At 42.8% G+C, this 27,654-nt stretch overlaps 2 protein-coding genes across 3 annotated transcripts; one reads left to right on the top strand and one right to left on the bottom strand.

Moving 5' to 3' along the window:
* Positions 1-289: 289 nt before the first annotated feature.
* LOC121624653 (regulator of G-protein signaling 9-like) lies at positions 290-15,443 on the bottom strand. Of its 2 annotated transcripts, none has more exons than XM_041962457.1 (17): positions 15,306-15,443; positions 13,675-13,771; positions 11,875-11,925; positions 11,637-11,743; positions 9,493-9,544; positions 8,201-8,259; positions 8,047-8,123; positions 7,880-7,961; positions 6,332-6,409; positions 4,942-4,971; positions 4,734-4,795; positions 3,311-3,424; positions 3,111-3,226; positions 2,842-2,929; positions 1,975-2,113; positions 1,766-1,848; positions 290-1,440 (listed from the first exon to the last, which is right to left on the bottom strand). In XM_041962457.1, exons 1-17 carry the CDS (start codon positions 15,372-15,374, stop codon positions 1,251-1,253), a joined length of 1,494 nt encoding a protein of 497 aa, XP_041818391.1. In that variant the 5' UTR covers positions 15,375-15,443; the 3' UTR covers positions 290-1,250. The 2 variants fall into 2 exon arrangements, with proteins under 2 accessions (XP_041818391.1, XP_041818392.1); XM_041962458.1 differs by having other exon boundaries at positions 6,347-6,409.
* Positions 15,444-16,373: 930 nt separating this feature from the next.
* Positions 16,374-26,605, top strand: LOC121624654 (guanine nucleotide-binding protein subunit alpha-13-like). The gene is made up of 5 exons (XM_041962459.1): positions 16,374-16,694; positions 17,538-17,764; positions 21,237-21,287; positions 22,611-22,811; positions 24,499-26,605. The coding sequence occupies exons 1-5, from the start codon at positions 16,412-16,414 to the stop codon at positions 24,868-24,870; spliced, it is 1,134 nt and encodes a 377-aa protein (XP_041818393.1). The 5' UTR covers positions 16,374-16,411; the 3' UTR covers positions 24,871-26,605.
* The last annotated feature ends 1,049 nt before the right edge of the window (positions 26,606-27,654 follow it).

Raw genomic sequence — 27,654 nt, 5'->3', positions numbered from 1 at the left:
AGAAAGAAAGATGTGTGGAAAAAAGAAAGAAAATGTGGGACAAAGAAACAAAGAAGAAACAAGAAAGAAATGTGGCAAAAAAGAAGGAAGTGTGGTGGAAGAAAGACAGAAACTGCCTCTAGGCCTCACTTTGTCAGTGTTATTGCCAATAATCAGGCCAGAGTCGCCATCAGTCAGTTGAAACAGGGCGACAGCAGGACGACAGTCCAGATGACAGATGAGGACCGAACCACACGACAACAGAACGAATGACAAACAGATAAACATGAGGTGGTTTGTGGGTGTTTTATTATCTCATGACTGATGACAAAGAAAGCACACAGTAGAGCTCTAACACCGATACATCCACAGTCTATGAGTGGAGATGGACGGTACAACACGTGTATTACAAGCAACAACATGACAGAACAGATGGTAACCAACATGGCCACTGGTGTTGATCTGTTTAAAGGCTCCATTCAAAACTCACAAAACCTCACCTCTCATAGTGGTTTTATTAGTCCAGGTTTGGAGATTTGTGTCACTGAGACATTCGTCAGGTAGATAAATTTCATGTGTGGTGCAAAAACAAGAAGTCAAGAAGTCTCTGTGACATGTAAAACCAAAATATGAGCAGGGCCAAATACCGTGAGAGGTAAATGGGAAAACGACCCTTTAAAATAATAATAATTTATTGTTCAGTTAGCTGATGTGCATATTTAACACTGGCCTTAATACCAATGAACGTCACATTCAAACTAGATCTTTGACACTAGCATGGATACGTATGTCTGAGGATGTTCAGTTTTTGGCCACTCGGGGGCAGCAGAAACAAGCTGAACACGACAGTCACATATTATCACCTGTTAAGTCAATATGACGAACTTGTTGCTTATTTACAAATTCAGCAGACACAAAGCAACACTAGCGTTCAATTTAAAGTCGTGTTTCTGAACAACTGATGAAGCTAAATCCAGTAGTCACTCTCAAAGCCTCGTTTTTTCGTTCGCATGTTCACTAGCTAACTGCTAACTTTGTCTGTCCGTGTGCCGTTTGGTGCTGAGCAGGTCACGTAAAGTGGATTTTTAGAGCTTTTATGCTAACATAAGCAGTGAGAGTTAATTGAAATAGTAACGTTACAGATGCTATATATTATAGCAGCTTTAAACTTAAACTAAAATGGCTGTAAAATGTAAACATTATTTATATAAATTAAGTGAGAAAAATCCTAATCCTGTCAAATTAGTAGGTAAAACTCCTCCTGTTTGTGTTCAGTTCTCAGTAGGACGAGGAGGAGGAGGAGGAGGTGCCTCCTTGCCCTGCTTGCTGAGTTTGCTCATGACCTGTGTGATGTCAACATTGGCGGCCATCTTGGCCTTCTGCTCCTGCTCCAGCTGCCGGAGGACGATGGGGCTGAGACTGGGTCGTCTGTTCTTTGCATTCTGCTCCAACTGGGCATCACTGGGAGACCGCAATGGAGAGGAAGGATAGATAAACCGCAAGGAAAGAAGAGAGAAGTGTGTGAAAGAGAGAAGAGAAGGAGAGTGAGAGAGACCAGAGAGGAGACGAGGGGGATGGGAGGGAAAGATACTTATTAAATGCACAGTGTGTCATTTCTGCCACTAGGGGTCTCTCAATCAAAACAGTAACAAAAGACTTAGTTGACTTTGTGAAGTAGCATGGGATCAGGCTACCAAATTAAATACATTACCTAACATAGGTGTAGTCCTTTTTAGACATTTTAATTAGATATTACACGTTTAAATACTGAATTACTGTCACTGACCTGAACTTGTGCTCCTCAGGACAGACGGCCTTCTTCAACGTATCCTTAAACACCGGAGATTTCATGTACCGGCCGTATGAGTCCTGCAAAATGTACGCAAACTCGTCATGAACCAGTGGCGTCTGACGATGGTGAGTGCAAGCTTGTGGGAATTATAACACAAGCATTACGTTGCGTTTTTAAACCCATCTCATGGTGCGTTCACTGACCTTCTTCATGAGCATGTAGATGTGAGTTTGGGCGGCGTCCAAGACGTATCTGTGCGGGTGCTGCAGGCCTTTCACCGTGATTTCCATCGTCTTTCCATCGATGTTGATCCACCTCGGTGCACCACGTGCCAGGAATGTCCTGAGATCAGGAGAGTAGAGGAAACATTTCTCTGTAACACATCAGTGGTACTTCAGCTACTTGTACTTTACTTGATTGTTATCCTTTCATGCTTCTTTCTACTTCTACTCCACTTCAGTTGCAGACCCATACAAAATAGTTTACAAGCCACACAACAATAAAAGTATATTTATGCATTAATTCATGAGTAATACTCTAATTATATATACTGTAAGTACATTTTCCTGATAATACATTTTCAGTGCAGGACTTCTGCTTATAATGGATTATTTTCACAGTGTATTTGTACTTAATACAATAAACTGCTTAAAAGATGTAAAATTACTAAGTTTAATAATAGTTTTATTATTTAATCATCAATCAATTTTCATAAACAGCAGTTCACTGTGGACAAAACATTTATTTAGACTGATCAATATGAGTCATCAATTATCCTCATTATCAATTAATCTGCAGCTAATTTCTTCTGATTAATTAATTCATTAATTAATAATCACAAATATGTGAATTTTACAATGACAGAAAAAAGAGGAAAGCAGCAAACCGTCACACTGAGGAACGTTCTGCTCCGAAAGCCACTGGAATGATTCATCAATCAGAAAAATTAGCTGCTAATTATTTTTCTGTCTTCAGTTCGTTCACTAATCAGCTAATTGTGTTTGCTGCGATCGACACTCATCAGAGAGGACGGATATATTCTACACAAAGAGAACAAATCAAGACATTACTTGTAGATCTGCTCTGCTTTCTCTCTCATCGTCGCAGCAGTGCCCCACTTCAGGTCTTCACAGCCCTCCCAGAACGCCAAGTTCTCTCCTACCAGAATAGAACAGAAGATAATAGAAAAGATTATTTGACCCTTTTAATGGATGGGAAAGTTGACATTGTGTGACCAACAATGAATCTACAAAGCAGCAAGTTTTTAAGAAGAACATCTGTAATCGGTGCTGTTCTGTTTATTTTCTTTGCACGTGTCTGATTAGAATAACCATCGTACCGCTGAATTCTTTCTTGAGGAAGAGTCTGAAATCATTTCGTCCTCGAGGGTCCGAGAGCAGCTCTCCAAAGCTGAACGTCCACCTCTCCACGCGCATCTTCGTCGGTATTTCCACACTGTTGCACACACGCGAGAAGAGAGTCATTCAAATGAATGAAGTGAATGCATTATAAACGATGCGTCGTCCTCAGCTGACTCACTTGGGCATGTTCAGGGTCCAGTACGTGGCGTCATCGGTGAGCCAGGGGTTGCTGGGTAGACACTTGGAGAGGAAAGGATCATGGCTGCTATAGGTGGCGCAGTACTTCACCAATCTGCAAGAACAGAGATTAGATTACAGGCAACAATGTTCTCACCATGTTTTTTTTTCTAAATGAATGTCACGTTAAGCCAGTGAGGTGTAAACTCAGGTGAAAACATGGAGTAACCAATTGATCGCACCTTTAAGTGCCATCAAAGTGGGTTTTTTTATGTGTCACGTCGCTGTAAAATGTTTGTAAAAGTTTTTTTTTTTTTTTTTTTAAAGATTTCTTTGCTTTAGCTCCATGAAAACAATGCACACAACAGAGTTTACTCTAAAAGCTGGTGAGGAAGACCAGCTCTGTGGTGGCAGCAGCAGAGAGGAGGAAGATCAAAGCCCTGCTGGATGACCCCTCTCGTCCCTCGAGCTGTGGCGGGTGGGCACCTCGTTCGGCCAGCGGACCACGGCCAGATGTGACACGAGGCGTTCAGGTGCTCGTCTGTAGCCTCTGACATCAGACTGCCGACAGACTGACCTGCCAGCTCTACACTCACACAACTCCCCCTCCCCACTGTCTCTATGTTAGACTCATATACTTGTTTTGTATTATAACATATTATATATATGTATATATATACACATTTCATATTCCACACTATATTATATATATATATATACTATATTGTGTCGATATGTTAATTTTATTACACTATGTACCAAATTATATTTTATTATATCTATATTATTATATCTATATCTTATTACCGACAAACACTCAGTATCATTACTTATATTACTGTTATTATTACTACTAAATCATGTTTTATAATCGTCTGGTTTATCCTGTTTATATATATTTTATTTGCTAATTTTGCAGCAACTAATACGATGGCACTCTTCTCTTTTTCTCTTTTTGCAATTTTAAGTTTAATTTTTTATATTCTTATCTTTTATATTCTTATTTTTAGTTAATACGCCTCTAATTATTTATTTTTTACTTTATCTATTTGTCTGTGTTTATTTCTGCTTTTGACACCAGAATTTCCCCTCAGGAAATCAGTCGAATCTTATCTTATCTTATCTTATCTTATCTTATCTTAACTTCTGTAGTTTCATGCAGATTTGGATCCAGATTCAACTATTAAATCAACCGATTCTAAGGATTTTACAGCTGCTGTGACTCAAATTTAGTCTTCCAATTTACAAATTGCTCGTCACATGCATCATCAGGCTGAAAACATGGCAGCGAGTCGCTAAGCCAACAGTTACTGTAACTATCTCACATTTACTCAACAGATCTGCCATTTTTATCATAACCGATCTCAGGTGACCTGCATAACATACATATATAAACACACTGGGAATATGGTGGACTAGCTTACGCGCCGATGGACACAGACGACTTCACTCTGGGCCTCATGATGGACTGCTGGGTAAAGATCATCTACAGGAAGCAGAAGACAGATGAAAACAGATCAGCCTCTTTGGATCGATGCTAACGGTTAACACGGCTGTTGTTCTAGACGAGCAGGATGAGAGGAAAAATGTCGGAAAGTTGGAGAAAGGGGGGGACAATAAAATCTCACTCACGATTCTCTCGTAGAAGTCGGGGGTTTTGGGCTGCAGAAGAAAATATATTGAATGTAATGTTACAGATTATATGTCACATCACAAAGAATCTGCTGTGGGTGTTTGTGCAGGTGATCTGTTTGACGTCCATTGTCAGTCACATTTTAGATTCTTATTTCTTCAAAGCACTCTTTGACGGTTAAGACGTGGTTTTAGGGTTAAACGAGTTCTCCACCGATTCAGCACTACATTAATTATAATATTATACTAAATTTCAGTTCTTACATATAGAGTTTATCACTTTCTGTCCCACTCATTATTACCTAACTGGATATAAAAACTTAAACAATTCACCACGTGTCTGAATTCAACACTGATTTGTCTGCGTGTCAATTGATCAATGTGGCGTTGTCAAGGCGGTTGCTAGCCTATGAATCATTAGCAGGTGTCACAGAAAGTGCTGCGTTCGTGGCGTCCATGTGTTGAAATGTGCAGTTTGCAGCTAAACTAAGCTCTGAAGTAACGCCCCACTCCTGATGAAATGGAAATGCCTGTGGTGTGTCAATAAGTGCATACATGTGTGCATGCGTGCATGTGTACACTCAAGGGTCCCAGTTTGGGGCTTTGAAAATATTGTCACCCTATTCTTTTTGTTTATTGTGACCTTTATGTACCAAAATAGCAAAGCATTGTTTGTATGTTGTACCTTGAGAACTTACTTGAGCCTAATTCTGATCAACATCGATGCAGCAGAACAGGAACGCATTCTTCTTTGACGAAACCTGGCGCCTACATTACCCATAATGCAGCTCGGCCCGGAGTTCATTCAGACATTCTGCTGTGTTATGCTAGTAGTGGCTATGAACTGCTGGCCTTAAACAGAGATGAGAAGCGGGCTGCAGAGGTTTGATGCGCTCACTTCTTTTCCAGCTCCCCCAGATTCTCCTCAGCTTGACTCAAGTGACATCACTTGAGGATATTTGTCAGACTGCACACACGCTCACCAAGACCTCTAAACGGGTCGGAAAATCGGTGGAGCTCCTCTTTTAAGTTGGAATTCAAGTTAGGTCCAGGTTAGAGCGAGATTTAAACAGTTTTTTAATGGTCAAAGTTAGTGTTAGGACACAGGGACTGCAGCATGTCAAATACCTGTGTGTGTGTGTGTGTGTGTGTGTGTGTGTAGGTGTTCTTAACCAGTTTAAAAGTCTGAATACAGGAAAAGAGCAGTGGGAAATGCCTGCAGAAGAGAAGAGATTAATTTTAGTAAAAGATGAAGGTCAATGATTTGAAACAGCAGACAGGTAAAGGAACGGGAAGATTAGTAGCCTTTACTTCACCTGGATCCATGCATTAAAGCGTCTTATTGGACATAAGCTGATTGACAGGAGTTCTGTTCATGCGGGTCACTCACAGACTCACCTGTTACCTCTTCTGCGTTCGGATCTGCTCGTCGATCCAGCCCATAGTCCATGGCGCTCACTGTCCCCGGCTACGCGCACATCAACGACAAAAAAAATGTGTGTTTACAAAAGGACTAATTAGTTAAAGCAGATGGCTGTTTTCTAATGCTAATGGCAGGCTGCTGGAGTGTCATACTTTTCCCGACCATCTGAGACAACAACAGGCCAGTTAGCGGAGAAGGAGATTTTGTGAATCCGCTGTTCGACATTACAAATGCAAATTAAAGTAATTTGTTTGTTTCCAGCAGACTTGAAACCACATTTACCAGTATGCAGGACACGTCTGTCGCTGCTTTATGATATTATTTTAGATGGAAAGCTGCCTTTGACTTTTAGGAATGAAAAGATGAGTGTGTGACTGCCAAATGGGAAAAATGTGCTATTTAAATATCAGGGTTTTACTTTTTGTTGCCCTAAGCAACAAGTTTGTGAAAAAATTCTCTGGAAGAAAAAGTGAATTTCTAAGAAGCCAGCTTCTGAATTTTCTTCTTACACCTGTGAGGTTAAAATTATACATTTAGGGAAATAAACATATTTGCTTTCTTGCTGAGAATTAGAGGAGAAGATGGATACCACTCTCGTGTCCATGTGAAAGAGCCACAAAGCTATTAGCCTAGCTTAGCATAAAGACTGGAAACAGGGGGAAACAGCTAGCCTCATTCTGTGCAAAGTTCATTTAGATAAACCTACCAGCACAGCTCACACTTTATATCTTATTTGATACACACACACATACACACACACACACACACACACACACACACAACTATTTCACACTCACTCAATTTAATGTGGTGATAAAAAGCATCCTCGTTCAGTTTAATAAGCTCAGGGGTTCAGCTTCTACAGCCTTGACTGGGCAGGTATGACCGGTTAGCTTATGGTGGCTAATGTTTGCAAAGGCTCGCTGTAAGTGAAGAAGCCATTCATGCTAGCATGCTATCTGGCTCCAGGTTTCTTGTGTGTCAATTAGCTTGAGATGGTTTGATAATAAGGTAACATATTAACACAATACGACCTGACATAATAAATATCCAGGCCTCAGGATTATGCAATAAAGCAGGACCTGCATTGAGGCCCTTATCAAATTACCACAAGCCAAATGACACATGGCGAACCTGGGTTCGTCTGGGACCCTGGAGGTCTGGGGAGCAGTTTCCCATTTAACCCAGCCTCACAAAAACACGGGGAGACTCAGACTCACGATGCCGCAAACACAAGGCGCAAACCACCGCGCCACATTCTCCCACGCGGTGTGAAATATTCATCAGTCGTGCCCTTTTCCTCTGACTGGACATGTAATGGTAATGAGGCATCATGGGTAGAGATAATTAGGTACCCTGGGAAGTATAGAGGTGGAGTGCAATTTATTTTCAGACTTCTCTGTCTGCTGGCAATCCACTCATATCTACATAAAGCTGTATCCTGTGTGTGCAGTGCAAGAATGCAAGTCTGATAACCATCTGTGGGTGTGTGTGTGTGTGTGTGTGTGCTCTCACCGGAGGTCTGTGAACCACCCAGTAGGCTCTCTCCTGGCACTCAAACACCACTCGGTCTGGTTTCTTCCTCTCCTTCGCAGCCCTAGAATCACACGCAAACACACAGAATCGTAACACCTCCTTCATCTCAAACCCGGGCGACGTCTTCGCGTTTCTCGCACACCTACCTGTACTGCTCTTTCGCTTGCATCACGATGAAATCCCATTTATGATTCATCCACTTGTGAAGGCGGTTATACTGCTCCTGAGGACATAAAATAAGACCTCAGTAAATGCCAGCGAGCAGAATGAATTACTCATGGGTCCCGGTCACGTTCTCACCTGCTCATGCAGCTCCAGGATTCCTTTCTTGCGTATGTTTCGTTTGGCCAGATAGATTGCTGCATGAATGAAAAGGAAAGGAGTTTTAACCGAGTGAGATGTGAGATAGCATGTTTAAAAACCCCGGTCACCATTAGGGTTGCACAAGGTTGGTATTTTTCTGGAGATTTTCTGGAAAATTGCATTGAATTGAATTGTAACCATGCACTGCATTCAGCAGCACACTCCTCCATCACACGAAGTCAGTAAATTACAACCCTCTGTGTAGCTGCCATCGAAGTCAGGATAAATAAATAAATAACAAATTGATAAATATTAGGTTAAAAATATAATCTTCATAAATATATATATTTCTGCTAACAATAGTTTAATCATAGTTTAATATTAAAGTTAACATTTCATTTGTTTCATGTATTTTCTTTGTTTGTTTGATATGGGGGACATATCTTAATTGAGGTAGGAACCAAAGTTTGCTTCCGCGGGTTGAAGGGGTGTTACTTTTAAGGGTCGGAACTTGTTGATTGAAACCATTTGGACCAAGCTAGCAGGTAGACACCTCGCTGATTCCTCTACCTGAGATCAGCACTGATTAAGAAGACTTCTAATTTTCTCTCAAGGGAAAGCGGCCAATGAGGCACATTTAATTTTTACCATCATTTTGTTACACTTTATAGATCTAACGTGACGGATTTCTGTTGAGTCAGGTGACAATACAGTTGCGTGTTGTCTTGATGTATGTTTAAGTAATGTTTTTATTTCTTTCTTTCTGTATGTCCACCGGTTCTCACGGCACACTATCATGCTCTTTGTGTGATTAAAAAGCCTGTAATGAAAAGAACGACTTGGTTTCGTGATTTCGACTTGAGAGGGAATTACACTCTGCATGCACAGATCGTTCTCCCGTCACATGTGAGTGTCTGAGCCAAAGACCACAGGCTGTCAATCAAAACCTGATTACTGGAGTGGATATATTTTACGTTTTTTATGATATTTCAGTTGACCAGCAGTTAGTAGCCTAGAGCAAAAGTACACAGTTTCTAACCTGTTAACACCTCCTGCTAGTTTTTGCTAACTAGCTGTTACCATCTGGGTTTAAGTGGAGTTTTCTTCTACAGATTAGCTCTTCACTTTCAACCCTAACTGCCATATTTAACCGATCTGCATTGTATAATGTGCAGTGGTCTAAACCGTGTGGTGCGTCAAACTCCATCTTTGCTAGCTAAAAGGTGCAAAGGTCAATGGCGCAATCGCTTTAATCATTTGCTGCTTACACTTTTTGCAACCCTACTCACCATAATCTGTATCCTCCACAGGCCACTGCTGTGTGGGCCAGAAATACGGTGTCTGGGAAGGACAAAAACAGAATTACCATAAAGCCAGAAGTGTTATTGTGAGATGGATTTGTTTGTTCCAGAGCAGAACCAAAATTGATGGAGTGATTTAGTGTTGCTCAGGAAACCAAAACCAGACCAGTTTGAGGTTTTACATCACAAAAAGAGCAGCGAGTAACAGCAAGCACTCTTCTTTCTGCCTTTTCTCTGTCCGCTAATGACAAATTCTTTTACAGCAAGTTGAAAACATTAACTCTAAAAGCTGGGATGACCTCAGTTCCTCTGCGAAGCTTCATTCATACAAACAATGGGACCCTTTCAATGAACTCGCTCAATGAAAGTTCTGAAATCAACCTTTAAAGTCATTAATCAAGTAAAACCGTCAAACATTTAGTGGTTCCAGCTTCTCCAATGAGGATTTCTCTGTCTTATATCATCGAATATCTTCAGGTTTTGCACTGTTGGTCCTGCAGGGCATCACTCTGGGCTCTTGGAAATTGTTGATTGTGAAGTTTCAGCCCACTCACCTCATAAAAAATAAGCATGCATTAAGATTTAGTTCTCTATGAGCGAGTTTTAGAAAACGTCTTGGATCTTCCCCTGGACGTTGGAGAACACTTCTTCTTCTATGCTTCAGTTGCAGAGTATTGCAGGATCGCCACGCCTGTGTTTAATTTAAAGGTGTCCTGTCATGTTTTCTTTTCTCAAAGAAAAGTCCTGTTAACATGTAGTCTTTCTCAACAAAGTCTACTGTGTGCATCCTTGTGTGTGGAATTCATTTCCTCCCTCATCACAAATTTGAAAAGCCTGTTTTTTCTTTTAATATTTGGAATAGTGCACCGTTTACTTTCAGTCCTCTTCTTCCCTGGCTTTGTTTGTGCATGTCTAACTTCTGTTGTGTGTTATTGCCACCAAATGAGATATTTAGTTTGTGCCAATGAACAGTAAACGCAGTATGCTAAAAATACCAGGATGTCCTCCTTCATCCAGTCGCATTTTACAGTATGCGAGTCAACATGCTTCTCTGCCTATTCTGACCCACAATCCTTTGCACAGCAGAAGATACATCACATCGATGAGCTGCTGAGAGCTTGGTTCGTGCAGTCTCAGCACCTGATCCATATCGCATCCTTTTTACTTTTTACTCTTTTGCTACAGACTGTGATGGATAAATAAGCAAGAAGGTCAAAGTTCAAGGCACATAACAGGCGCATGTTATGAAGAAGTAGTACAACCCTTATTCACAAAATGATGGGGCGCTGTGTATCATGTAAATAAAACAGAATGTGATCATTTGCTAATCCTTTTTGACATAAACACAATTGAAAACAGCACAAAGACAATATATTTAGAGTTTTACCTCTGGTTGATTTTTGTAAATATCTGCTTATTCTGAATTTGATGCAGCAACACGTTGATTGGTAAACATAATGCAATCATTTGAAATGTGAAGTGGTGAACCTCGCTCCATCCTCGCTTGTGAACCACTGAGCCTTTCCAGGATGCTCCTTTCACACCCAATCATGATACTATCACCTGTCACCAGTCAACCTGTTTACCTGTGGAATGTTCCAAACAGGTGTTTTTGGAGCGTTCCACATCTTTCCCAGTCTTTTGTTGCTCCTGTCCCAACTTGTTTGAAACATGTTGCTGCATCAGATTCAAAATAAGCAGATATTTACAAAAATCAATGAAGTTAATGAGGTCAGACAATAAATATATTGTTTTTGGACTGTTTTCAGTTGATTTTATGTTAAAAAGAATCAGCAACTTATCACATACTGTTTATTCATGTTTTACACAGCATCCCGACTTTTTTGGAAACAGGGTAGTGTGCCCCATTTGTCTGCATACTGCAACAGCACGTACTTTGTAAGGGAAGCTGCAGTACGTACTAAAAGTAAAAAGAAAAAATGTGATTTGGAACGCAGCCCCACTCTGACATTTCTCCACAGCGCTCCTAGTGGTTAAAACTCCACAGGGCACCTTTAAAATCAGCCAGAAAATGGAAGCTTGACATGAAAATTCCCTGTTCCTGGCTGCAAATACTATTTCAGAGGAAAGTTTGAGACTGTGTTAAGGGTTTTCAAATGTGGTGTGTTTACCTGGAAGCGATAGAGCGATGCATCTGGTTTGATCACTAAGCGTCTGTGGTCTTGTAGAGGGTAGATGTATCCCAACGCCACCAGCATTGAGCCAAAATTCCTCGCCTCTAAAGACAACAGACAGAGAGACGAGCAGAAATTCAACGCCACCATTTCTGTTGACACTGACTACAGTAAGAGTTCGCACGATAACATCATTAAACTTGATTTTCATGGCATCGGCTGCCTCATCTCTCACCTTGTGTGTCTATTTGGAATCTGTCCGCTAACCATGCAATTATGTCTTCACCTGAGGAGAAAAGATGGAAGTCAGAGGTAACAAAAGATCAGCAGCTAGAAAAGCAGCTCTGACAGAGAAGAAGTGCAGGTGGGTTGTGTGCCTCTAAATGCCAGACCCCTCTCTGACTGTGTCGATAGCCTGTGAGCCTCTACAGCTAATGTGGGACGACGGATGGAGAGAGAGAGGAGAGGTGGAGGTGGAGGAGAGGAAGAGAGGGGGTCTGTGGAGCAAGTACAGTAAGACGAGAGCAGTGGAAAGGAAAGGACAGGAATGGCAAGAGGAAAGGAAAGGAGACAAAAAGGGAAAGGAAGTCAGGTGAGAGTAGCAAGAAAAGGAAGAAAAGGAGAGGAGATGAGAGACAAGGAAAAAAGAAAAGAGGATGGGAATGAGGAGGATGAGAGATGAGATGAGAGGAAAGGAAAGAAGGAAAGGATGTCAAGAAGGAAGGTTAGGGAAAACCAAAAGGAAAGGAAGAGACGAGGTTAACAGAGGCCAGGATGGGTGGGAAAATAAAAAAAGGACAGGAAAGGAGATGAGAGACAAGGGAGGGAAAGGAAGGGATAGGAAGGAGAAGGGGAGGAGGAGAGAGGAAATGAAAGGAGCACAGAGAAGAGGAAAGGGGACGGAAGGTGAGGAAAGAAGGAGAGGATGTGAAGGAGGAAGGTTAGGGAAAGGACAGGAGATGAAAGGAAAGAAAAAAGAAAAAAGAAGTCAAAACCAAAATGAAAGGCAGTGGAGAGGAGAGAAGAAAAGAAAAGAGGAGAGGAGGTGCAGGAAAAAAGACAAGGAGAAGAGAGGAGAAGAAAAGCAAGAAAGGGAAAGGAGACATGAAGTATGGGAAGGAGGAGGAGAGCAGGGGAGATTAAATGAAAGGAAAACAGAGGAGAGGAAAGGGAAGGGGACGAGAGGTGAGGAAAGAAGGAGGAAGGTTAGGGAAAAGGAAAGGAAAAAGGAAAGTAAAGGAAGTGGAGAGGAGAGGAGGGGCAGGAAAACAGACAAGGAGAAAATGAGAGGAGAGGAAATGTAAGGAAAGGAGACGAGAGGTGAGAAAAATTGAAAGAAAAGGATAGGAAGGAGAAGGAGAGAAGGGGAGATGAAAGGAGCACAGAAAAGAGGAAACGAAAGAGGTGAGAAAAGAAGGAAAGGATGTACAGGAGGGTTTTTAGAGGAAAGGAAAGGGGAAGAAATTAGATGAGAGGAAAGGAGACAAAGAACAAAAAGGAAAAACAGAGAAAGAATAGAGGTTAAAAAGGCAAGGAGGGGCAGGGAAAAAAGAAAAGGAGAGAAAAAGGGAAAGGAAAGGATGGGAAGGAGGAGGAAGGGAAAGGAAAGGAAAGGAGGGGAGCGGTGAAGCAGTCTCAGCTGTTTTGACCTGCCTGGATTCAAAGCCTGAAGATGACGTACAACTCTAAGTTTCCTCTCTCCACCTACTCCTCCTCCACCTCGCTGTCTCTCTTGTTTTCCTCTTGCCTCTATCTCTGTTACTTGCTCTTTTCCTCTCGCCCGCTCAATCATCATCCTCCTCCTTCACCTCCTACTTTTTCCCTCTCTCTGACTCCGAGACCGCGGGGGTTGTCATGGAGATTAAATCTGTGGCTCTCGAGTTTGAGCCCGGAGCTCTGGTATCCTCCAGTGAGACTATGCAGGCACAATCAGTCAACCAGCGGCTGAATAACATCAAGTGTGTACTACTGCGTGTGTGCATCCACCGGTGTTTGTTCATGTGTGTGTGCGCGTGTGTGTGTGTGTCCTCTTTACCGGTAATAGCGTGTGGTATTGTTGTGATAACCAGTCTCTGAGGCTGCGACTTAACTCCTGTTTTGGGATCCTGCATCTCCAGCATCACCTTCTCCGCCTGCAAAGGCAGATCGTAAGGGGTGAGAAGAGGTTACCACGACAACTGTTTGTGAGTGACGGGGGTGTGGTGGGGGACAGAGGTCACCATGCCAACAACAGATCAGCGCTGTAATTTGTGGATAAAAAAAAGCAGGTTCGATGGATTTGTGAATAAAACCTGCTCCAAAACAATTAATTCATCGTTTATGTTGTTTAATGAGAGATTTGGAAAAATGGCCGCTAATTGCCTCTCACAGATTTGAGGCAAATCGTCCCCGTGGGGTATTACAGCTCCCTGTCAAAGCTCGTCATGAATAGCTCCTATCAGACCCATGCTGGCTCGAGGTGAGATGAGAGCTTTGTTTCATGCCCTGAGCTCACGGCTTCTGTTTGGCTTGTGTGGGAGGTTTGCAGTGAGTCACCGCCCTGAACAGTTTCTTAGTTATTGTATCATCGGATCCCGCCGCTCTGACAGCTCAGGTGTGTGTCCTCCAAAGCAAGACATCACGCAGTCCATTAACTCAGTGTTTGTGAGTGTGTGTGACAGAGAGTGGCTGACTCTCGGGCCTGTTTGAAGTGGCTTTGTGCTTTGAAGTCATCCTGGAGAGGCCGTAAGCCCCAGGCTGAACCGGACCAAAGTGGGCTTTCATGGACCAAAACACGAAGTTGTCCTGGAAATGACATCTCAGCGAGCATTCCCCTGCAGAGCGACACACTGTCACTGCAGGACCAACTGACTCTGAGAATGTTTTTGCTCATTGAAAGAGCTTCTGTCTTAATTATTTCCTGCAAAAAAATAAAGTAAATAAATAAAATCCTGATGCCAACAGTTATTTCAAAGTGACAAGTAAAACTCCAGAGATGAGAGATGACGAATGGAGCCCCTCTCTGACCAAAGGAGCAGGCTTTTGTTTTCCAGTACGCAGCGCCTGGATTAACTTCTTTCCAGCGGCTGGTTGGTGTAGATGGACGCACTGATACTGATCCAGGCTTAGTGCTTATTAAACTGAATGACCTTATCACCATGAAAAGGTTGCAGCAAAACACAGTCTAACATTTAGTGTGACGGACAGAGACGCACTGACACCAACATGACATTTGTTTTGAAGTCTTGTCATTCTGTGGCATGTATTTCTGAATGCTTGCTTCTTATGCAGTCTTACTGTTTAGCCGAATTGGGTGACTAAAATTCATTTGCATGCATAATTGAAACAGCACATTTGTTATCTGTTTGGTTGCATTGCCTCAAATGGAGTCCTAATGGCACCTGTTAGCTTTATTGCTTTAACATGTCTCATTTACACTGAAAGCATCAGGAAACCAGGATTCCTCTGAGGACCTGTGAAGAATATATACTGTAGTTTTAGAGGCAAACACAGTTTATAAGAGAATTTGTGACTGCATGTGTTCATGAGGTTGCAGCAGACACTACAGCCCAAACACTGCGTTTGGGAATTCATATAAGTGACATATCTGTAGGTGCGTCTGCAGGTATTGTCTGCAAGCCTGAGCAAGGCTGTGATCATCAGGTCTGATGTAAAAGGGTAGCCTACCTTCTTGAGACAAGCCATCCGTGGTCGATGCCTCTGTCCATGGTCCCGGAGGGTGTTTCTGATGGTCATGGTGTCTGATGCTTTTCACTGTCTCACACACATGTAACGCTGCTGTCGCCTGGCAGCCCTCTGTCGTGTAGGGATGCTGGAAGAGAAGTGTGATCGATGCTGATGCTGCGTTCAAGTGTTCCCCATAAACTCTCCACTGGAAGGTTGTAAATTGTTAAAATGCAGTAAATTTCTCAATTTTTACAATGAAGTGGATGTTATAAACACGTCGGGTATGCAATAAAAACCCACCGTGCAAATGCGCATTATCAATCAATGACATAAAATTGTAAAGAAATATTTGAAATGGAAATAAACACACTTCATTGATCAAATATGAACATATGTTCTGTCATTTTCACCTCAGAAATGTAATTAAGACTCATAAAAGGGCATACTCAAAGAAAACCGAGGCTTTCTCGTCTGCATTTACCATTTTATTTATCTTTTCAAGTGCGTTCAAGCATAAATTTTCATATTTCCAGCAGCCTTTGAAGATAGCATAACTACAGGGAGAGGGGAATCAACCAATCAGAGCGCGACTTTGTCTGTCAGGCGAACTGTGTTACACAATTTCTAAACTGCGCCAGCAGAGGGCGACATGGTATCACCGAAGCGGCTAACAGTCAAGTCTGGTGTTCCGATTTATTTGAGTTAACTCAGAGTTGTTTAATTGTTTTGTCAGTTAATAACAGTACTGAGTGCTTACATGTGGTTACACGTGTCAATGAAACCAAGTGTCTTAGTTATAAACTGTGTAATTGAGTCGTTAAGACCTTTGAGACTGATAATTATCTGGCTATATTCATACTTTAGCTGACATATTCCTTAATGAGCCTGATGTAGGTTATATTTGCGTGTGTCAAGACATGTTTCGCTAAGGATTAAATGTTATGTTCGTGTGAGTCAACCAGACGTAAATAGCTAAGCAGAAAGTCACTTAAGATTGATGGTAAACAGTCAGCGACACTACTTCCTGAGTTTAGGGAAGGGGCTTGGTCCCGTGCCTGCGCCCCGCGAACGCGCATCAAATTAGCATCGATGAAGTTTGTGCGAACATGGCGGATTTCCTGCCGACCAGGTCCGTGTTAAAAGTTTGTCTACCCGTCTGCCTGCTGAACAACGGCGAGGTGGAGCAGCTCCGAAAGTCCAAAGAGATCGACAGATGTCTATCCCGGGAGAAAACCTACGTGAAACGGCTGGTGAAGATCCTGCTGCTCGGCGCTGGCGAGAGCGGCAAGTCGACTTTCCTCAAACAAATGCGGATCATCCACGGCCTGGACTTCGACCAGCTAGCCCGAGAGGACTTCAGAGCCACAATTTACAGCAATGTTATCAAAGGTAACCTCGCTGCTGGCGGCAGGTACACTGGGGGAGGAAATAAGCCGGCGGGCTGCGGCAGAAAGGCGTTTAAAGCGGACGGGAAAGTTTCCACATCTGCTTCGCGACGCGGCGCCGTGTGAGAGGACACACATAAACAGTCCGCATCTGCTGTCGGCACACCCATATCAGCCGCGTTTCTGCTCTGTCTCCACTCCGAAGCGTGCGCAGCCGCGACATATTTATCGTTTTCGATTCGTAACAGCCATTAGCTGCACGCTAGCAGGTCTCGCATAGCCAGAGGCGAGTTTTGTTGCTCAACAGCTGACCCAGGGATGCGGCTAATGGAGGGTGAGCCCACCAGCGCGCTATGGAGGAAGGTGTTCCTGTTTGTCCGCTCTTTGTATGTGCAGGGAGTTCATCTGAATACGGTTCAGTGCAAACAAAACGAGCTCAAAAGACATGAACACCTCTCTGACTGCCTCGAGGAATTATAAAATATAATGTGCAATATTATAAGCTTTGCAGATGTATTCATTTGCACCATTTGCAAGGTCAGGTGTTGCTGTGTGTGTCCATCCCAGTGCAGGTTTATGAGGGGCCAATCATTAAAGCAGACGCTGATGCAGAAGATTAATAGAAATCACAGGAAAATACTTCCTAATCAAGCCTCTCATAGCAACATCTGTGATGTAAGATTATGTTTATCTTGTCAATAATCTTTTTTTTACATGTGGCTCCATCAAAACACTGTTCTTGTGTTGTTTTTTTTATTTGTTTCTGCTGCATTCAAGTCTGGCCTGCTAGATTTTCCAGATGCTATCAGCCTCCCTTCTGACTCTGAACTTTTCACTCCCTCTCCAGGTATACGTGTGCTGGTGGACGCCCGGGAGAAGCTGCACATCCCGTGGGGTGACCCGGACAACCAGAGGCACGGAGACAGCCTGATGGCGTTCGACACCCGGTCGGCCAAGATGGCCACAGGGCAGCTGGAGACGTCCGACTTCCTGCAGTACCTGTCGGCCATCAAGGCTCTGTGGGCAGACTCGGGCATACAGAACGCCTACGATCGTCGCAGGGAGTTTCAGCTGGTAGGTGGATGCATGCACACATTTGAATAAGACGATGGCCCAGTTTTTGTACCAGCTCACGACTGATAAGAACTTTCCTTTATGTGGCTCTGGTTCACGACTCTCTATCACCAAATCCAGTAAGAGTTTTCTGGTGTTTCCAAGGCGTGGAAATGGCAGTGAAAATAGAAAGCGAAACTGGCTTACTTCTTAATTTATCCCCCCTTTCCTCTCTCCCTGTACGTCTCTCTCTCTCTGTGTTGAGTGGTCAAACATGTGATTGAGTCAGCTTCCTGTTTACACCTCTCTCCGCTTCTTATGTCTCGGCTGTCAGCGTGCACATTTTAACACGCTGTCGTTTACCCCGGAAAAACAGCTGTGGAAGAGAGCACATTCACGTGTCCTCAGTGGGACTTTTCTGCCTTCTTGTTTGGCCTGGTATCACTTTCACAACCTGCTGTCCTGATTTGAAGGAGTTACTGATCGCGCTGCCTTGTGTTTGTCACCTGATGAACTTTATATGTTGCCCAGCACGCGAGGAGCCCCCCCTGAGGAGAGGGGACACATGTATCTGAGTCGCTTTCAATAATGAGACAGTAAATTGAAATGTTCCTGTCAGTTGCATAAGGCTGAACTGTTCTCAATGGCGTTTTGTCAGCCTCTCTCTCACACACACACACACACACACACACACACACACTCAGCTTGTTGGTGTGAGCTGGTTGTGCAGACAGAAAGGGGAATAAGAGTGATCAGAGCTGGAATGTTGATCTGTAGTTAAACAGCTTTGTTGCTTACAAACAGAGCTCTCCCACTCAGTGTTATTGGCTCACAAACACTCGCACCTCAAGTTACACAAGTACAAGGACACACACACACACACACATGCATTCTGTGTGAGTGTTGGGCTGCATCTAGCCATTATTTATATAAGTTGGTGTATGGAAAATGAGCCATGCGATTTCCCACAGCGCGAGCTGACGTCTACAAACGGCTCGTTTTGTTGTACAAACAATCCAAAATACTTAAATTGCTGTCACCCAAAAAAAAATCAACAGATATTCACATTTTAGAAGCTTGAACAAGTGAATTTTTGTTAAGTTTGCAGTTAAATCAGCAGTCAAAACTACTGCTGCTCAATGTGCATGTGCAGCGCCTCCAGCTCCATCATCACGGACGTTTTTTATATTTTATACACGCGCAGGAACGATTGGTCGATCAGCCCTTCGACAGATCATACACAGACGGTGATATTCTGTTTTCTACGTTTAAAAAATCTTTTAGTTTAGAAATGTTTGTTAGAAGTTGAAGACGAAGTGATGTGACATTTTTTAGATATTTAGATATTTTCAAGACTAAACTATGTTCAGTGCTAAACTGATACAAAAGGCTGCAGTCTTTATTCTCCCATCTGTTAGTTTGCACGTTATTTTAATCATTTCTTATTCACAGTCAGTTCTGCAGCTGAGACGATGAGTCGACTGGTTAGTTATTCAATAAACTGAGAATTAATCTGCAACTATTTTGGTAATTGTTTGGTAATTTTCTTCATAAATGACAAACATTTCTTGGTTCACGCTTCTCAAATGTGAGGATTTCCACTAGTTTTTACAGACCACACAAAACCAAACCAAACAATTTGCAGCCCTTTGTGTGTGTGTGTGTGTGTGTGTGTGTGTTAACATTAAGTCTAAATGTGAGTTAAATCTAAAACATCCCATAAACAGCAGAAGCAGCAGCTGAAGAGTTGCTGTTCTGGGAGCTGTTTGAGTTTTCGCTGCTCTTGTTAGGGACTCATTTGTTTTTCTGCCAGCAGATGCAGCTCATTGTGTTTTGACCGTGGCCTTTACGTATTTGCAACACAAATCACAAGCGCCTTCGGGCTCGCCTGTAATTATCATTAAAAACACATGCGCAGACCACACATGGATCCTCTCGCTGCGTGCGGTGCAAAGTTCACACTCGGCCTTTAAGATCAGCCATAAACGTTTTATCTCTCTCCTCTCATCTGAGATTTCTCTTTTTTCTTCTCAGCGTAGCGACACACACTCGTAATTTGAAATGTCGCGTGGCTGCGATTCAGACGACATTCAGTCGTACTTATGTAATGTTACGTTTCAGTTTTGCTTTTTCAGCACTCTCGGATTAACTGCCGGCGTCGTCACGCTTCATACTGAACAGAAAGCGCTCAGAGTGATGGCTCCTCTTGTTTCTCTTCTCCTTTTTTTTTTTTTTTTTTTTTTTTTTTTTGAATCAGATTTTTGACGATTTCAAAACCGCCACCACCCTCAGATTTGAGCTGCGTTACTCAAGCGAAGCCAGAGCCGTGGCCAGAATCGAAATCAGCCTCGCGGAGAGGTAGCTCTCCTGTCTTTGGCTTCAGTGTAACGCCACGCCATTCTACCCCTCCCTTGTGTAATCTTAGCCTTGCACACACTTCCCACGTGCACACACGCGCGCGCACACACACATGCACACAGGTTTTTCAGGTCAGGTTAGTTTTTTTAAAAGATCAAAGGGTGAGTACAGAAGCTTACAGTCAGTGGAAATAGACGGTGCCTGGCAGCAGCGCTTAGAAATACAACCGAACCCATCGCGACTACTGATGAAATTTGAATTTTATGGCAGGGGTGTTGTTTGCTGTGTCATCAATGCATAACTTATGCACAGCAATCCCCTGAAAAGGCGTGCTGTGATACCGTAGAGGCGCCGTCGGCCACAGGGAAATCTCTTTTGCTTCTTGCAGTCAGTTTTTGCTTTATGTCGAGTACAGGACACACACACACACACACACACACAGATAAAGGAATGCATCTCGGTCTTGGCAGCCTCATGTCTGGGCTTGCACTAATTGCGCATGAACAGTGTCAGAACGATAGAGAAAGAAAAAACACCCCTACACACACACGCTCACACCGAGCGATCTAGCCACACTTCTATATACATCAAAGACACACTTACAAACACGTGTCTACTGCAGTACCAGATACTTTGCATCCTGCTTCAGCTGCTCAGAGCGCCCTCGGCTCCCCAGCAGACACGCAGTTTTAGAAGAGAAAACAAGCAGATTACGTGTGTGAGTGCTCGCGCATGGTTCTGACATAGGCTCCTTTCGGGGACACATTTCAGACCAAGACCAGTCAATCGGGAGCAAACGCTGGGTCCCCAGTTTGGGGGAAAAAGCTGATTTTGGTTAAGGTTAGGGGTGGCAAGTACTGGTCATGGTGAGAGTCAGGATAAGTCTATGTAATGTGTCTAGAAGTGACGTGTGTGTGTGTGTGTGTGTGTGTGTGTGTGTGTGTGTGTGTGTGTGTGAGAGAGAGAGAGAGACATTTTTGTCCTGCGCCTCTTCAGCAGTCACAAACATGTTCTTTTCAATGCAATACTAGCATTCAGTGCACGTGCGTTGCATGCAGACTGTGTTGTTTCTGAATAAAATGAATCTGATAAATTGTGTAGAATTAACAGAAATTCCTCTTCTGTCCTGTCGCAGGGTGAGTCTGTGAAGTATTTCTTGGATAATCTGGATAAGCTTGGCGAGCCGGTAAGTTGTTTCTACCCACACTGATTGTTATAATCAGACATGTACATGCTATCGTTAATTTAGCAACACGTCATGACAGAAAAGCAGCTAAGATGGTTGTTCCTTTAAGATGAGGCTGACATTTTGGCAAAGACGCTGCTGTTAGCTGACCACCAGCTGCCACGAGAAAACTGGTCTCACCTGTCTTGTTGGCTTGGGAAATTCAGTAGATATGACACTGGAGTGTCTGCAGGTCTTAAAAAGTCTTAAAATGCATTGAATTCAGTGTCTGAAGAGTGCTTATTTTAGCAAATACTTGAATCATCAGTAAGAATTTTTGTTATATTCTGCTGGGAAGCACTGGAAAAAAAAGTGAAATGATGTAAACAATCCTCGTCCGTATCATCACTGCTAGTTTTCTGTCGTTCCTCCATCCTTGCTTGACCTTGACTATGAAAATCCTGTTAAATTGCTTTCTGTGTGGCAGTAAAAAGGACTTAAAAAGCCTGAAATTTAACATGGTGAACCCGACAGACACCCAAATTCATTTTACAAGAGCAGATAAGGTTCCTTGTTTTGGTGAATCTTTTTCAGTTTTTCCGTCATCGTCTTTCAACAACATATGAAAATATGGCAAAAAAAGAAAGGAGGAAAGAAAAACATACCCCAAATAACCTGATAAATAAGAGCTTGTTTTTTCATCTCGATATAATTACATTAATATTCAAGCGTGACCCATTTCTTTCCATTCATGAGAAGATTTCCACATCGTTTACATCTCAAAGTGAACGTCATATTTCCTCTCATACGCTTGTTTTTAACACCCTCGTTTGGTTTATCACTTTTTTTCACTTCAGAGAATTAAACAGCTTTGTTTGTAACATACAAATAGTCTGAAGGTTTGTACTGTTTTGCTCTCAAATTAAGGTAAATGAAATGCAAATGCATTTACACTCAGTGGCCACTTTATTTGGTACACCTGTGCGATCTAATGGAATTCAATACAAAGAATTTGCCATAAATTCAACCTTTTATGAAGCATAGGAATGCAATATGCCCCAAACTGGACTAAAGCAAGATAATGTTTAACCTATAACCATACAGTTCTTTACCCAGAGTCCACCTCATAGTCTAAATAAAGTTTGCACAGACGACCTGAAGTCAGATCTCCTGATTAAACCAAAACAGACTCCACTTTCAGCTGTAATTTGTTCTTGTTGGTATGTTGTTTCTTTTCTGTTCCGTCCACTAGCTCAGTTTCTGTCTTCATCTTGTGGCTGTAGATAAATAGTGTGTTGTTTTTTTTAGATATTCGTTCATTGTGTCTTTCCGTCTCTCCTCCAGAGTTACCTCCCCACTCATCAGGACATCCTGCTGGCCCGCAAACCCACCAAGGGCATCCACGAGTATAACTTTGACATCAAGAACGTTCCCTTCAAGATAGTGGACGTGGGGGGGCAGCGGTCGGAGCGGAGGCGCTGGTTCGAGTGTTTCGACTCGGTCACCTCCATCCTCTTCCTCGTCTCCTCCTCTGAATACGACCAGGTGAAAAGACGCTGGCCGTGGCATCTCATTTCCTCATTTCCTCTCACACACACACACACACTTGTGTCAGCCTGATAAGTGGCACATTAATCTGTTTGGTCTGGCAGATAGTGTTTGGTGACTTTTTGATAAGTCGTCACTGCTGTGTTTATATGCTCATTACCATTCAAAATAGAGATACCATTACACAATCCTCAAATGATTAAATGGAAATAGCTCATTGGCCGTAAGTCAGATTCACTTTATTAAATATTTTTGCAGTACGAGAGTAAAGTTGAACAAATTCAGAAACAAACATCGGTTGTGGGGTCGTGGTTCAGTTCGTAAACATGTTTCCTGCCATGCCAGATGGTTTGTTACACAGAACCATCTGGGAAGGCATCCATGGAAAGTGTATGGAAAAGGGCAGGCACTTTGAAAACATACTTGGCAGGGGATTGGATGAACCATCCGTCTGTCACAGATCAACCAGCCATATGATGTTGTAGTTAGGACTCTTGCCAAAGCCTGTCGAGAGAAGAGACAAAACATCTTCTCCGCTGAGAAAAGCCTTCAGTGTCGCTCACTGCTGGTGAGAAACACTCTCCAGCTCTGATAAAACTGATGCTACAGCAGCAGCCATGCTAACCTCTTAAAGGCTGCCATTGTTATTTTCGAAGGAACAGCCACTTCTCTCACTGTTGTCACACCCAAACCACGCCCGTAGCTGCCAACAGTTCCTCATAGGATGCTGATTGGTCAGAGCACCTGGTTCAGCCATGAGCACCAGGCAAGATCGATTCTTGGCTTGCGTGATCTTGCGTGATCTTGTGAACCCGGCTGCCCTGCAGGGTAACAAGAAATACACACAGGATAAGACTTTTATTTTGAAAAGTGTGTACATTAAAGATGCAGGATTGACCCATACTAGGTTTTTGAGGGTGATGCTGATAACAATATTTTGTTTAAAAAAAAAAAGAACATTTAAATAAAAAAGATAAACATGTAACATGGTCAAGATATTACAGAGCAGGATATTTTTCAAACTATGTAATGGCGAAACTCTTCCTAAATTACTTCAATATATCTTTGGCATTGCTGGGCTGCAGTGTCTCGTAATTTATCAGTCAACGGATACATCGATCTGGAATATGACACTTTGAGCAATCTAATATTCTCTACAGCAGAGTATGGTTACATGTCCGCACCAGTAAACACTCCTTTGGCGCTGGTTTCCATTGCTTTGGTTCTGGCGTTCCTCCAGTCCACCACTGTTTATCCCCTGTTGCCATAACTTAACTGGGAAATGCTCAGAAACAGCGCATGTGAATGACGCAGGAGAACCCAGAGCTTTCATTTGTGTTCACCATACTGACACTCACTACATGAGATATACATCAACAGGCTAACCCGATTAGCATGGTTCAGCTGACAAACAGAAAACTGACTGACAGGAACCAGCACTGAATATCCTCTAGCACACAGCTCAGAACTGATACACAAACTGTGACAAGATTAGAGAGGATGGAGCATGAATTAAGAAGCTTTTAGCCTATAGATGCTACTACTTGCTGGGGCTCCATTGATTTCTGTCTGCAACAAAATATGTTAATTTTTTATGAGGACTTGAATCACATCTTGTACAATAGCAGTAATACTCATACCAACAGGCGTAGTTGTACTTAATCCCTCCTGCTTTCTCTAACAGGTGCTGATGGAGGACAGGCTGACCAACCGGCTGCGCGAATCGCTCAACATCTTCGAGACCATCGTCAACAACCGCGTCTTCGTCAACGTTTCCATCATCCTCTTCCTCAACAAGACGGACCTGCTGGAGGAGAAGGTGAAGAGCGTTCCGCTCAAGGACTACTTTCCTGAATACACCGGGCCGGAGCACAGCCTACCGGACATCCAGGCGTTCATGGTGGAGTGCTTCCGGGCCAAGAGACGCGATGCCACCCAGAAGCCCCTGTACCACCACTTCACCACAGCCATCAACACGGAGAACATCAGGCTGGTGTTCCGAGACGTCAAGGACACCATCCTCCATGACAACCTCAAACAGCTCATGCTCCAATGACCCCTGTCAACCTGTGAAAGTAGAGGACCTGAACGGGGCGACCACCCCCTCACTCCTGACGAGGACTTGGGAGAGACCAGCCTCAGAAGAATCCGATCGACGTCAGCATTCTTCTTCAGCCATTTTTATATTAGTTTTTACTCTCCTCTTTGAAGACCTTCTTGTTAGTGCAGGGTTTGGTAGGGGAACGAGTCAGTGGGACAGACTGTCTGTGGTTATAAAGAAAGACAAGCAGGCACTTTGGATGTTGGATGACATCTGATCTTTGCTGCTTCGTGCTGAGACTCTCCCCTGGCCCAAGCGTTGCCTGACAGCACGAGGCTCTCGGGGGGCTTTTCGACTCACAAGGTGTCAGTGATGGAGCCATTGCCAGTGCCTGGCTGTGGAAACCAGCAAAACATTTTACAAACCAGGCATATGGTTCCTAAACTAGATATACAACTTACCAAGCAACAAGAACAGGCATGGTGAAAAAAGTAGTTTGTTTTAAAAACATGTAAGCAAATAACGAGTTAGGAGTTTTAAATGCACGAAGATCATCTGTGCCAGTATTGATCTGTCAGTCTGGGTCCAAGCACTGAATTGATTTAGTCCAAAATCACTCATTTCTGTTGTACTGTCCAGTGCTGCTTTGTCAACATTGTTTGTCAACATTGTTTCGAAGCCCTGTAGTTTGTAGAAGGGTTTGTCAGCTTGCTGATCATCTGGAGATTACACAATCCTTGTTTTCTCTCATACTGCAGCACTGTTCCCCCCTCTTCCCGTCCCAGTCATCATTGTCTCTTGGTTCGAGATCAACAGGTTGAAAGTGCCGGCACGGAGCCAGTTTTCGCCGGGACAAGGACCAGTTTGTGGATGGTGACAACGCTCAGAACGGTTAAAGATTTGATGTGGAATATGGCTCCAGCACTGGCACCTTGTCTGTGGAAAAATACTAGAAAATGGCACAATCGCGACCTGGACCCACATGCCTTTCCGTACAATGTCTTAAGGAGACCTAATCACTGTTTAAATCCTGCATTTGTGCCTGTGTTTCTCTGTAGAATTAAAGTCAATCTTAGCTACCTTAAACAGATAATTAATACGCAAGTTTCCTTGCAGGTTGTCCTATATATTTTTGGTTGTTTAGAGGGAAAAATTGCCCTCATTGGCACATTAGACAGGTGTGCCAGCAAGTGAACATGCAGTCCACTGTTTTCTCAGGGTTGAATCAAAAACGGCGTTAATGCTGAAGTCATTGTTGTTGAACTAACTGAATAATCTAATCTTTATCTGGGTGGCAGAGCAGTGAGATCAGCCAGGCCTAAGTACAGTTGGCTGGGTGGTGTTTGGTACTGTATCCTGGCTTTGACCCCTGACCTTTAACCCAGACCCCCCCCCCCCCCCCCCCCCTCTCTCTCTTTGTTTTTCATCTCTGATTAGATGCCTTGTAAAGGGACAGACCTCCCCTGTTTGCCTGAATGATGAATGTCTGTGAATAGTATGTACAGAGATTTGCTAGATTGTCTGAATATACTGTAACTAACATTGTTACAGTTAGGTGTAACCTGTCATGTGAGAATATCTGTGTTGGCACTGAGTTGTGACTCCAGGCGTCTCTGAAACGCAGTCCTATGCTGTTTAGGAGTTCCCTTTATAATACATTTTGAATTTGTAAAAAAAAAAAAAGAAAATGTAGACAAAAAAAGCTACTGGAGTTGAATAGCTTTGTCAGCGACTGTATTCTGTAGGGAGCCAATCTTTGTCAGACGACAACTTCCAGGCACTGTTAAAATCGGTGTTTCTGCCAGATCACCCCATGCTTTCTTGGGACTGTTCACATGGGCCGTCTGTAGTTTTTCTCCAAAAATAAAGCTCCTGTGAGCTTCAGTTTGCTTTCAGTTTTTGCTTTGTCCTGGCTTTGTACATACTGTAATCTGTTGCCATGTAAATAATATTCTGGTTTATCTCCATATATGTAAATGGTTGTAGAAATGGCGTATTTTTTCCATTCAGAATGTGTTTCAAATCACTGCTTTTTCCAATGAAGATGACTTTTTGATGTAGATGTAGATGTTGTAGACAGGTGATGATCACCTTTTTGAAATTCATTCCTGTGCCAAGTCTCATGCCACTCTAACCCTATCAATAAAATACACTTTTCTAATGAAAGCAGGCTCTTATGTATTATTTATTAATGCTATTTAAAAATACAAATAGATATGAGATGCCTTTTTTTGTATGTTTTGAACCATATCCCTTCTGAAATCTGCATATCTGTTTCTTGCGTACAGATATATCTTGGGGTTTTTATGTACATAAAAAGATGTTTCTTGTTTGCTTCTTGTTATTTTGGAGAGAATTCCTGGGTTCCTGGGCTGGGAGTTTTTGCTAGTTATCGGTAGGTCGTGAGGAAAAGACATAAATGAGCAGGCTGGTATGCTTCTCCAAGCACCGTCAAAAGACACGTGCTTAAGATATTTATATATATATATATAAATATGAATTAAATGTGTAGTTCTGACAGATAATGTTGAGAATACTACTGTAGACAAAGCAATTCCCCTTCCGACGGAAATATCGAGGGCTTTAATGGGAATTTTGACCGACTACATCCGAAAATCTAGCGGTATGTTCGGGGATTTACGCGAAGCCGGAAGTGGGCACGGGTGAATCATCTCAATTTACGACGTACAGCAGGAAGTCGACGCGCCACACCCACTGAGCAAATCACTACATGATCGTACAAGTACTTGATTAACTGTATCTGACAGCCCCGTTATAATCCGTTTCTGAGCAATCCAG

The sequence above is a fragment of the Chelmon rostratus genome, chromosome 21 (assembly GCF_017976325.1).
Source record: "Chelmon rostratus isolate fCheRos1 chromosome 21, fCheRos1.pri, whole genome shotgun sequence".
NCBI classification, from domain to species: Eukaryota; Metazoa; Chordata; class Actinopteri; order Chaetodontiformes; family Chaetodontidae; genus Chelmon; species Chelmon rostratus.
The sequence above is the reverse complement of the archived record's forward strand: the minus strand, read 5'-3'. Positions and strand labels throughout refer to the sequence as shown.

Bases quoted from the DNA above. Each gene is read 5' to 3' on its own strand.
- LOC121624654 (XM_041962459.1), top strand. From the start codon at position 16,412: ATGGCGGATTTCCTGCCGACCAGGTCCGTGTTAAAAGTTTGTCTACCC. The intron at 17,765-21,236 runs GTAGGTGGATGC...GTCCTGTCGCAG, and splicing joins GTCGCAGGGAGTTTCAGCTG to GGTGAGTCTGTGAAGTATTT. The intron at 22,812-24,498 runs GTGAAAAGACGC...TTTCTCTAACAG, and splicing joins CCTCCTCTGAATACGACCAG to GTGCTGATGGAGGACAGGCT.
- LOC121624653 (XM_041962457.1), bottom strand. From the start codon at position 15,374: ATGACCATCAGAAACACCCTCCGGGACCATGGACAGAGGCATCGACCA. The intron at 8,260-9,492 runs GTGAGTAGGGTT...TCATTCATGCAG, and splicing joins TGTGGAGGATACAGATTATG to CAATCTATCTGGCCAAACGA. The intron at 4,796-4,941 runs GTGAGTGAGATT...TGCTTCCTGTAG, and splicing joins CCGACTTCTACGAGAGAATC to ATGATCTTTACCCAGCAGTC.